The 12,928-nt window shown below is 36.8% G+C and overlaps 1 protein-coding gene across 1 annotated transcript in view; it reads right to left on the minus strand.

Annotated features, from left to right (window-relative positions):
* CWF19L2 (CWF19 like cell cycle control factor 2) overlaps positions 1-12,928 on the minus strand; it is a 117,791-nt gene that overhangs the window by 34,516 nt on the left and 70,347 nt on the right. The window contains exons 11-12 of the mRNA XM_066371591.1: positions 9,156-9,272; positions 7,253-7,390 (exon numbers count right to left, since the gene is read on the minus strand). Of these exons, the coding sequence (XP_066227688.1) occupies positions 7,253-7,390; positions 9,156-9,272 (255 nt within the window). The remainder of the gene's footprint in view (positions 1-7,252; positions 7,391-9,155; positions 9,273-12,928) is intronic.

Below are 12,928 nucleotides of genomic sequence, written 5' to 3' on the forward strand. Positions count from 1 at the left end.
TCAGCATGGCTGGAACAGAGGAAGCAAAGTAAAAACAGCCACATTCAAGCTGAGACTGGAGAGCAGACCATTTATGGTCTCATTAGACCACGTTAAAGAATCTAATCTTTAACCTAAGAGCAACCAAATGCCATTTGAAATGTCTTCACATAGAGGCTGAAGGATCAGATAGACATTTTGGAAAAAGTAGTTAGTCTGCCTTCAGTGACACAGACTTAAGAAAGAATTAGGAAAAGAAGAAATGCCTGCAGCCCTGGCTGGTTGGCTCAGTGGTAGAGTATTGGCCCAGCATGTGGATGTTCTGGGTTCGATTCCGAGTCAGGGCACACAGGAGAAGTAACCATCTGCTTCTCTTCCCTTCCCCCTCCTCTCTCTCTCTCTCTCTTCCCTTCCTGCAGCCATGGCTCAATTGGAGCAAGTTGGCCTCTGGCACTGAGGATGGCTCCGTGGCCTTTGCCTCAGGTGCTAAATAATGACTCAGTTGCTGAGAGACAGAGCATCGGCCCCAGATGGGAAGATCATTGCCCCCTAGTGGGCTTGACGGGTGGATTCTGGTTGGGCTGCATGTGGGAGTCTGTCTCTCTGCCTCCCTACCTCTCACTAAAATACATATTTAAAAAAGGGAGGAGGAGGAAGGAGGAGGAGGAGGAAGAAAGAAGAGGAAGAGGAAGAGGAGGATGTGAAGGAGGAGGAAGAGGAAGAGAGAAGAGGAGGAGGAGGAGGGAGGAGGAGGAGGGAGGAGGAGGGAGGAGGAGGAAGAGGAAGAAGGAGAGGAAAGAGGAGGAGAAGAAGGAAGAAGAAGAAAAAGAGGAGGGGGAGGAGGAGGAAGAGGAAGAGGTAGAAGAAGAAATACCAGCAAACCAGTTAGAGGCTAATTTCATAGATGTAATTAGGAATGGAGGGAGGGAACAAGATTGGTGACAGATTTGATGTGGAAAATGAGAGAGAAGTGTTGCTGATAAATCCTAACTTTCTGACCTAAGCTAGATAGTAGTATCATCTAGTGATAAAGGAAAAACTTTGAAAATTAACCAGGTTCAGGAAAGGGCTATGTGACACAGAGGTACTGAGTATCTCTGAGTATCAGTTTTTATTTTTTAAATGGGGTTAGTAATACCAAAGATAATAATAAACATCAATGTATGTAAAGAGCCTGATATAAAGCAAGCCCTCAAAAACAGTAGTTATTATTGTCCCCTAGAGCAGTGTTCTCAACTGGGGGTGACTTTCTTACCAGCGGACCCGTGGAACTATCTGGAAACATTTCTGGCTGTCATAATGTGGAGTGGGTATGGATGCCACTGGCACCTGCTGGGTAGAGGCTGAGGATGCTGCTAACCATTCTGCAATAGAAAAACGGTCCTCCTACAGCAGGGCCGGCCAGCCCGAACATCAGTGATGCCACAGCTGAGAAACTGCTCCAGGGGGATTCGTCTTTTTTTTTTTTATAATTTTTTTAAAGACTTTATTTATTCCATTTTTTTTCCAGAGAGGGGAGAGAGAGAGAGGAGAGAGAGAGAGAGAGAAAGGGGGAGGAGCAAGAAGTATCAACTTCCATATGTGCCTTGACCAGGCAAGCCCAGGATTTCAAACTGGTGACCGCAGTGTTCCAGGTCGATGCTTTATCCCACTGCGCCACCCCAGGTCAGACTCCAAGTGGATTCTGATCACATTATCGCAGCAAGGAAAGTTCCTTTGTATGTATTACCTATAACAACCATCCAGGTAAATTAGAAAGTCCAATCATTAATATATTCTGTTTATTTTAGTAAAGAGCTTCTAAATATAGGCTTGGAAACTGAAGATTTTCATGAAGTAATGGTATACCAAAATATTATACAAAAATATTAAATGTCTTCTAACCATGAAAACTAATTTGTATTCTATTTTGATGTTTGAGTAAAAACATCTAAATTATAACAAACTATAACCTTACAAAAAATAAGATACTAAGAAAAACTACCGGAAAACTAAAGGCTTTTTTTAGCATCATTATGTAGAAACAATGATTAGCAACAAATCTATTTAAGTAATATTGCAATTTTAGACAAAGACTACCAGCAACAGAATATAGATTGTAGTCTAATTTTTATAATTGTTTAATCAAAATTATTATCAAAACAAACCGTCCTTCCAACTCCAACCCCTCAAATTCATTGGAAAAAAATTAGTCTGATGAAATATAAATTTCACATAATTTTGAACTCTTTCTTTAAAAAGAGAAAAGAATAGTTAATCTATTAACTAGCATAAACAATTATCAACAACTTAAACCAAAACAGATCAAAATCTGTAAGAGCTACCTATAGCAGTGGTCCCCAACCTTTTTTGGGCCACAGACCAGTTTAATGTCAGAAAATATTTTCACGGACTGGCCTTTAGGGTGGGATGGATAAATGCATCACGTGACCGAGACAAGCGTCAAGAGTGAGTCTTAGACGAATGTAACAGAGGGAATCATTTTTTTTACAATAAAACATCGTTCAGACTTAAATATAAATAAAATGGAAATAATGTAAGTTATTTATTCTTTCTTTGCGGACTAGTACCAAATGGCCCATGGACCAGTACCGGTCCACGGCCAGGAGGTTGGGGACCACTGGTTTACAGTCCTTGTAAAATCTTGCCATGGTCAAGACCTAGGACAGGACCACAGTAAGATATTCCACACCCATTAAAATGGCTGCTATAAAAAAATAAAAATAACAAAACAAAAAACAGAAAATAAGTATTGTTGAGAATAGGAAAATTACAACCCTTGTGCATTGCTGGTGGAAATGTACAATGGTGCAGTCACTGTGGAAAATAGTTTGGCAATTCCTCAGAAAGTCAAACATTATTTCTTGGCCTTTTTGGCTAAGATCAAGTGTAGAAAGTCAAACAGAATTACAATACAATCCAGCAATTTCACATATAGATATGAACCCAGAAGAATTGAAAGCAGGGACTTAAAAAAATACTTGTACACCAATGTTCACAATAGCCAAGAGATGGAAACAACCCAACTGTCCATCAACAAATGAATGGATTAAAAAAGTGTGATAAACATATACAATAGAATGTTATTCAGCCTTAACAAGGAATGAAATTCTGATACATGCTACAACATGAATGAATCTTGAAAACATGGTAAGTAAAATAAGCCAGACACAGAAGGACAAATGTTGTATGTTTCCATGTATATTAGGTACCTAGAATAGGCAAATTCACAGAAAAAACAGAACAGAGTTTACCAGTGGCTAAGAGAGATTAAGGGGTTAATTTGCAAGGGGAGTTATTAATGGGAACAGACCTTCTGTTTGAGATGATTTAAAAGTCTGAAAATGGATAGTGGTGATGGCTGCCCAATACTGTGAATGTACTTAATGTCACTGAATTGTACAGTTAAAAATGGTTACTACATTAAATGGTTGCTATTTCATAAAAAAGTAAATGAAATCTGAACTAAAGCATACTTAATACAATACTTTCCTGGTGTTCCCACCCCTAAATGATAGTCAGAAAAACAAAACTATTTCATTAAGCAACTTGGACTGGATCTAAGCCTACATCTTTTAGAAAATGAACAAACTAAATCAAAATTTATTTTATTCAGTTCCACATAAAAGTGAAATATCACTTCTCTCATTTTATTAAACCAAATTTGAAATTTTCTTTCAAGGATGTCACAGGAAAATACAGTACATGACTTTACACTCTCGAATTAACCTTTTCCAATACTAATTTCACCTCCATTAACGAAAGTCTCTAAGAATAAAGGGTGACATGAGGACTGAACAACAGGATGCTGCAATGAGCTGGCAATTCTGACCTTCCTTACCTTTGTCTAATCATACTTTTAAGAAAGGTATGTCGCTTAATCTCTCAAGATTTGTTATTAATGTTACAGTGTACTGAAAATAAAGAATTCAGGTTCTAGTATGTATCATAGAAATATGTACTTTGTATTTTAAAGAGCACTTCCATCAGAAAATATATTGTCTTGAATGTCACAAATTCAGAAACATAAAACTATCAATAGACACATCAGAAAATAAAATTTAGTTTTCTTACAATTTAAGGTAAAACCCTAATTACTTTAACTCTTCTCTTCCTATTCTTTTCTTGTACTTTCCCTTTTCCCTCATCTCCATTCCATTTCCCACAATATTAGTACCAAAAGTATAAAATTACTGCCCATGGAGCTAACAAAATTAATGAGGAAAGATGTATATAGATCTCATGAAGATGTGCCTAAGTTTATGTTGCCAAGGAAACACTGACGTCTTAGATTTTAAATGGAAGAGTTTATATTTAAAGGATGTTGGAGTCAATAGAATGTATTTTAAGAAAGAGCAAAGAACGCACCACTTATTCCCAAATACCAACAAATGATGTATGGAAATAGTACAAAGACAATTAATTTTAGGCAACAATCAATATCCATTAACCAGAGTCATTAGATAGGCAGCACTGTTTAGTGAAAGAAGTTGGACTAGGAATTAAAAGTTGAGGCTTCTGGTGTTGGCTTCTGCATCTCATTAGCTATGGGAACTTAAAAAAGTCACTTGGCCTGGCATAAGCCATTTTATTCTCTTTAGAGCAGGGGTCTCAAACTCGCGGCCGTGCGGCCCGCCCACCAATTTTGTGCGGCCCGCAGACTAATCAAACTTCGTGGATTAATCTGTGGGCCAGTCTGCGGGCCGCATGCGGCCCGCGGGCCGGGAGTTTGAGACCCCTGCTTTAGAGTCTTAGTTTCATCATTAGTAAAATATAGAAGGTTAAGCAAGATTTTTAGAATTGAATATTCTTTAGTTTTATGATTTTGAAGGAAGGAAGAAACTTCCAAAAAGTTACTATATGCTTATTTTCTCTAAGAAATCATAATACATAGTCATCTATACTCTAAGATACATACCATATAATATAGATGCACATACCCTTTTTGTCAGAATATATTTTTATTTTTCCCTTTAATTATATTGTAAATATTTAATTATATTGTAAATATTTAGCACAAAAACAGATACAGAAAGGATAAAAAACCCACCAACCATAATTTTACTATCCAAATACAAAAGTATAATCAAGTTTATATTTGGCACGACAGCTTTCTTAACCTTATTAGAAGAAAAAGATGCTTTAAAGAACTAATGGTAAATTACAACTGAAAAGAAAGTGAACATAATCTGAATTTCAGAATTACAAAAAATTGAACAGTAAAAAATAAATGTAATACAACAGGGCAGAAGTGAACACGAACCGTAAGCAGTACTAAATTCACTGTACAACCCAAAATATTCCCTTCTTCTCAGTTCAGGTTAAGACACCCTGGTCTTGCTCTCAAGAGACATCCCACTTGTCTTTCACAGTAATTTTCACACCATAATTACTGGATTCATTTCTCATAATTACTAAAAGAATGCTTCTTTTTCCTCGCTAGCATACAAGCTCCCTGAAGGCGAGGACCATGCTTTCCCAATGTGCCAGTGCATCCCCAGTGGACCATCTCCCACACTGAGCACAATTAACATCTGCTGACTGAATAAACAAATAAATAGGAACTCGATATACATATCAACTATTCCTGACGGCTACTTCTCCCAAGGCCTTTTAAGATCCCTTTTCAGAGTAACTACTAAATAAGAAAATTACTCAAATTCAAAGACATTTGCCATGAAAACATGAACCATATTTCCCCATAAGACGCACCCTTTTCTGAAATTATTTGGGGTCTAAAAACTGAGTGCGTCTTTATACAGAGGTAGTGGCATTTCAAATGCTATGGATGGAACTGAGGATGAGGCAATATATGAAGACAGGATTTGTCATCAGACACAGATGAGGACAAGTGAAAGTTTTGACAGTAATGAGTTGTTGTATGAATTTTATAATGAATAAAACGAGTTCAATAACTGTATGTAATACATTTTTTTTTCCAAATTTCAAGTCCCCAAATTAAAGTGTGTCTTATACATGGGGGAGTCTTATACATAGGGAAATACAGTATCTTTTAGATATCCTATACCCAAGATTGAGCAACCATGGCCCATTAGAATGATATGTCCCATTTCTGAAAAGGGCACCTTTATAAAATATGTCTTTTTTTCTGTATTGAATTTCAAGATCCTAGGTGATGCCCAGTATTTCCCCCAAAATAAAGAGAAGTAAATTATCCCCATGGGCTAAATTTAAGATTCCATACAATTCTTGCTGATGGGAAGAATGACCGTAACTATTTAAACCCATTTGTTTTACTCCCCCACAGACACACACACTCAGATACCTTGTTACTTTTATTCTAGTTTTCAGTAAGTGAATTTTTTTCACCAGGTAATGTGTTCACATAGTTTTTCAAAAACTCTGAAAAGGTACATTACAAAGTATCCTTCCTATGCTTCAGACACCCAGTTCAAACGTCTACCATCACAAAATGAACACTGGCACCACAAAGCAGTGATGGGCAACTTTTCAGTAATGGACCAGAGAGTCAACATACCAGTTTTGTAGGCTATTAAAGTCTCTGTCACAACTACTCAACCTGGCCATTATAGAACATGAGCAACCACAGACAATATGGAAACAAATGTACACAGTTGTGTTCCGATAAAACTTTATTTACAAATACAGTGAGTTGAATTTTTCCAGTGGGGTCAAACACTATTATACAGCTAAGTTTAAATACTTCTATTTTATTAAAAAATTTAAGTTACTGTTTGGAAGAATTGCAGTGGAAGGGAATGCAACAAAAAAAATGCTATCTGAAAAAAAAATCATCTTACTACCCAAAATTATGTATTAATATATATTTTCATATAAATGTAAAATTTTCATATAAATAGATATGATTATTCCAAGATATCTTCTCTATATTACACCAAACATATATATTACACCAATCATATTCCGGTGGCATAATTATGAAAAACTGAAGGAATATTAAGACAAAACAGGTTGATAACCTAACTAGCAGCACGCTGTCAACATTAAATTCTGGCCCAAAACGTTCCCTTAAATGGTAGATAAAACAATTAACATTTTCATGGAATACACTAAAAAACTAACTCAGAGTTCAGATTTAAAAACCAACTAAATCCTAAATGTATATTTCCCAGTCAAATCAATTCTAAAATGGATGTTCCTAATATGTTAAATAGTTTTTAATAAAATAAATCATGATTAGAAAGAACTAGGCCCGCCTGAAAAGTAGATCATTACTAAATGGAGCAACCAGTGTCTCAAAATGCAACGGTACACTAAGAATGTATCTTACCTTAGATGCCATTCTCATAAAAAGTTTGTTTTGATTTTCTGCTGTTCCCATCTTTTCGTTCTTGACTAAATCATTCAGGCTTAGATTATCATCATCGTGAAAGTATCTAACCCTTTCTTTTTCCTCATGGGTTGAAACCTATGACAAAATGAACGTTATTAATTTAGTGAAAATGTTAAGTTTCTAGAGCATTTTAATGAATTACCTATAAATCTGACATTAAATGTACAAATCCCACTATGCGTCACAATCTTTCCTTCCTTTAATATCAACTCTACTTGCTTCCGTGTAAAAGAATTCCCATTAGAATCACACTCCCTACTTTTCTGCCCCTTTCCTTTCCACTTCCTTGGGGAGGGAGGCATGACATTATCTGATTTCTCAGTTTTGGGGAAAAGGTAGAATTGTCTTATCCCTTCTCCCCTCTCTGCTCTTCTCCTCCTTGTAGTAGTAATTCCCGACCCCTGTGGAAGGAAAGTCTGCAGTTCTCTGGAGAGCAAGTAAGCATATTGAAAACAGGTGAAATATACTACTAGCAAACCCACTTCAAACAGCTCTATCAGGAACAAAGCTGATATTCTGATTCTTATCTAAATCAATCCTGAGTTTTCCAAACAGTTGGTTCCATGCCCACATTTGAAAAATAAAAGTACTATTTATTTCCCCCCAAATCAAATCCCCCCAATACTGTTCTCCCATTTCCTTACACAAATAAAACCTGTTCCGTAACTTCTTTGAAATCTTTGCAACCACATTCCCAACATTTTTTCCCAAGCAGTCTTGTCCTCAACTAGCTTAAATCTCAGGTTCTATGACTTCAATCACTCCTTGGCTTCAGATCCTTAACTTCTGGCCCTGTTATCCTTTCAAAAGCAAACCTCAATCCTGAATGAGGGTGTCTAACCTCTCTATTCCTGTACCTAACATGCTTCCTAGTAGGCAACTCAGAAAGAGACCTGGAAGCTCTATGGCCCCTAGCCAGTTCTGTGATCCCACAGAATTCAAACCTTTGCTATTCGCCCCCTCCAAACCACTATTCCCTCACATTTCAATAGCCAAGCTGTCTTTTCCAGACCTATTTGCTCAATGCGATCATTACTATCTCTAGCAGCATAGGCACTCAACAGGCAAATAATTAACATCTGACAGAAAAATTCTGAAAGAACTGGTCATTTGTGGACCCAAATACTAGTTTTATGATCTTACAAATTTAAAACAAAAACACCTAATTTGGGAAAACTGGATACATTGTTCATCCATCTCAAGAGCCTCAAGGTAGTGGTAAAAACTAACTGCTAGAGCAGAAAGATGGAAATCAGGTTTATAAAGAAAGGATCATGGCAATCACTTAACTGAGACATTACTGTACCTGGATATCCTACCACCAGGTCTCAAAGGAGCTAACACAAAACAGGTCTGGGAGACCAAGGTTTTCCTTAAAAGCTGTTGACAAGTATGTACATGAAAAGTAGCCAGAAACAATGCCAAAGGAATGTACACTAAAATTAAAACAGCATTAATCAATGTTCACAGTTATTTGAAAACTGTAGTTGAATTTGGTTCCATTTTCTAAAAGACAAAGGGATATAACTAAGAATAAAAGTAGTAACAATGTATTGCCTTCTGATCTTTGTATTGTACAGAGACAATTCAGAAAATATCTTGTAGTCTGACCCAAAGAAAGCCCCTAAGGCAGTGGTTCTCAACCTGTGGGTCAAGACCCCAGCGGGGGTCGAACGACCAAAACACAGGGGTTGCCTAAAGCCATCGGAAAATACATATTTATTATACAATATATTTTTAAATAAAATATGTATTTCCGATGGCTTTAGGCCACCCCTGTGTTGAGAACTGCTGCCCTAAGGAATTCTGAGTAAACAAAAAAGACACATGTTAAACATACCATCTGTCTTTTCCTTCTTCCTTGTTTAGATTCCAGAGGTTTCTCTGGCGTGTTCACAGGCCAAACTCTTCCAGATCGATCTGTTCTGACAAGAATCACTTCTTGCTGGTCTTCACTCTATGGGAATATTTAGAGATAACTTTCAAAATTATTATGAAAAGTGTTGAATGCTTATATGTACTAATGACAAGGATATAAAAGCACAAAAATAAGTCTAGCTTTCATATAATATTATAGATTATCTTAAGTCTCCTGGACTTTCATTACCCACTACAATGTAAACTGACCATAATCTTTTCAGTGAAAAGGTGAAAAAAATATCCAAAGTTATTTTATTTTTTTAAGGTATAAAAGAAGCAAATTTCAAATAAAGTTTTCATCTGGACAATATTAAAAGATGACAAAAAAACAATATTCAAACAGACATTGCGTGCGAGTATGTATCACTTATGCAGTACATGTGTTTAATCAATGTTTCTTCAATTTAAAAAGGTTCTACTAAAACTTGACTATAAAAAATCAACTAAATGACAAAACAAACTTGTTAAATTAGCCACACTTTATACAACTGTTAAATTAGCTATTCCAGCACAATGGAACTCCACATGACTTCTATTTCTTCCATGAACAGTCCTGAAATGCCTTTCATTTCTCTGAATGTACAGAAGTTATATCTCACACACTTCCAATCGATAACCTTTTTCTACAAATTTTCAGCCAAATACATACAAGCCTAGTACAGTGTAGAATAAGAGTCAACTTCATTCTATAATAAAAACAGAATGCTAATAGAGCCTGACCGGGCAGTGGCGTAGTAAATAGAGCGTCGGACTGGGATGCAGAGGACCCAGGTTCAAGACCCCGAGGTCACCGGCTTGAGCGTGGGTTCATCTGGTTTGATCAAAGCTCACCAGCTTGAGCCCAAGGTCGCTGGCTTGCGCAAGGAGGTTACTCGGTCTGATGTAGCCCCACAGTCAAGACACATATGAGAAAGCAATCAATGAACAACTAAGGTGTCACACCAAAAAACTGATGCTTCTCATTTCTCTCCCTTCCTGTCTGTCTCTATCTATCCTCCTCTGTCTCTGTCACACACACACACACACACACACACACACACACACACACACACACACAAAAGAATGGTACTAGAAAGGTTCTAAAAAAGAATTATATAAAGAATATTATTTGCCTGACTAAGTGGCGGCGCAGTGGATAGTGCATCAGAATGGGAAGCGGAGGACCCAGGTTCAAAACCCTGAGGTCACCAGCTTGAGTACGGGTTCATCTGGTTTGAACAAAGCTCATCAGCTTGAGCCCAAGATCGCTGGCTTGAGCAAGGGGTCACTCAGTTTGCTGTAGCCCCATGGTCAAGGCACATATGAGAAAGCAATTAATGAACAATTAAAGTACCACAATGAAGAATTGATGCTTCTTATCTTTCTCCCTTCTTGTCTGTCTGTCCCTATCTATCCCTCTCTCTGACTCTGTCAAAATAAATAAATAAATAATAAATAACCACTTTATTGAAATTCAATTTGAAACAACACCAAGCAAATTATTCACATTCCAATTTTCTTCTCAAATCAGAACTAACTACTAAAAATCATTTCTATTTAATAGAGATTTAGTTCTTCTATGGAAATACAATAAAAAAATACCTATCAATAGTGATCTTATAGTATATACAATATTAAGTGCATAGTAATCACTACTTTCTTTAATTATTTAACACTAATGAAGTGTCAGATTTTAAAAAGAATATTCACCCTCTTACTGAATAAGAGAGAGGCAAAACACTATAATCTGGTTTCTAAGTGTATCTTGCTGCTAAAGCTGATCCTCTAAGGACTTTCAAATTATTAAATCTAATACTTACCTGTAAGCATTTGATTTTGTGTATTGCATTCTCAGCCTAAAGTCTTTTTCCAATTTTAAACACTCTATATTCCTGATTCTGCCTTACCTTTCATTCATTCCTCCCTCCATCCATTCAGTATTTTTTAAAGTACCTACCTACTGTAGTAACTAAAAGAAATATAGTCTCTGCAGGTAAGAAGCTTATAGCCCATTGAAAGAATTAATCTCGGCCTGACCTGTGGTGGCACAGTGGATAAAATGACCTAGAAATGCTGAGGTCGCCGGTTCGAAACCCTGGGCTTGCCTGGTCAAGGCACATATGGGAGTTGATGCTTCCAGCTCCTCCCCCTTCTCTCTCTCTGTCTCTCTCTTGTCTCTCTCTCTCCTCTCTAAAAATGAATAAATAAATAAAAAAAATTTTTTAAAAAAAAGAAAGAATAATTCTCTACATAAATTAGCAGTATGAAGAAAGTCAATTTCACTTTCTCTTCTATTTCAAGCTACCCTTTAATGACGATAGCTGTAGGGTTTCTTGGTTTCCAACCTTCCACCCTGAAACCTAATCATCACTCATATTGCCAAAAAATTAATTAAACCCAACTCTGACCCTACATCACAGTCTAGCAAACACTGTCCTAAATAATGAAATAAAGGCCAAGCATCCTAATATAGTATACAGGACTTCAAATTCACCTTTTATCCTAGCTCTTCATACTTCTTGTTAATTTATCTATATTTTACTTCCTAAATAATTTTAGGCATATTTATATTGCTGGAAATAATCTTTTAAGTAACTATTTGTCTAGATACAATATTATGTCTTTGCCACTGTTCTACACCAGGGATCAAGCAATACACGACGTGGTTATCTGCTGTACCTTGGGCACAGTGGTAAAAACCAGTGGGTGCTCCACAAATGGTTGATGCCTGAAATGAACATGCTTGGTGCCTCAGACAATTTACGCTCCCAAGACTAAATAAAGCACTGTCTCTTCTACTTTCCTTTTCTCTCAGCGTTTCTACTTTCTGTTCCTCAGGCATGTCGATACAAAGGACACCAAGATTCCCACTTTGGGTACTCAAGACAAATATTAAGAAGACTAGAAATAATGAGTTAAGTTCTATATTTGCTACTACATTAATACAGAATATGGGGCTTATTTTGGAATCTGTATCAGGATCAAAATAAACTATGGTCCACAGGACAAAGAAAATATTGGTAATGAGTAAGAATAAAAATTTTTATATAAAAGACAGGTAACCGTAATATAATTTGGTTTAATAGTGTCTATTTACAGACTCAAGGAACAACTTTGCTTAGCAATAGAGAAATAAAGCCAGAAGAAACAGCTATAAAACTAAAAGTGGCTGCCTCTAGGATTGGATCAAGTCAGGGAAAGGTTCAAGGAATTGTTACTCTTGTTGAAATAGGCCTATTAGCATTATTTGTATGTAATACATTGATTAAAAAGAAAAGGAAAAACTATATGATGCTTTGATACAAAGTTGGTATCAAAAATTCTGTTTATTTGAAAGCCTTTCTATCTAGCATTTGGAAAGAAAGGAAAAGTCTTCCACTAGATAGTTTCCCATCAGTTGGTATTCTTCAAGTTTGTCACCAATGAAAGCCAATAGCAACTGTTTTCATTTTTAATCTGCTAAAATTTCAAGAAAAAAGCAGTTATTGTCTGACCAGGCAGTGGCGCAATGGATAGTGTTGGATTGGGATGCAGAGGACCCAGGTTCGAAACCCGAGGTCGCCAGCTTGAGCACAGGCTCATTCAGCTTGAGCATGGAGTCACTGGCTTGAGTGTGGGATCATAGACATGACACCATGGTCCCTGGCTTGAGACCAAAGGTCGCTGGCTTGAGCAAGGGGTCACTCACTCTGCTGTAGCCCCCCCCTACCCGCC

Source organism: Saccopteryx leptura, chromosome 1 (assembly GCF_036850995.1).
Source record: "Saccopteryx leptura isolate mSacLep1 chromosome 1, mSacLep1_pri_phased_curated, whole genome shotgun sequence".
In the NCBI taxonomy this organism is placed as follows: domain Eukaryota; kingdom Metazoa; phylum Chordata; class Mammalia; order Chiroptera; family Emballonuridae; genus Saccopteryx; species Saccopteryx leptura.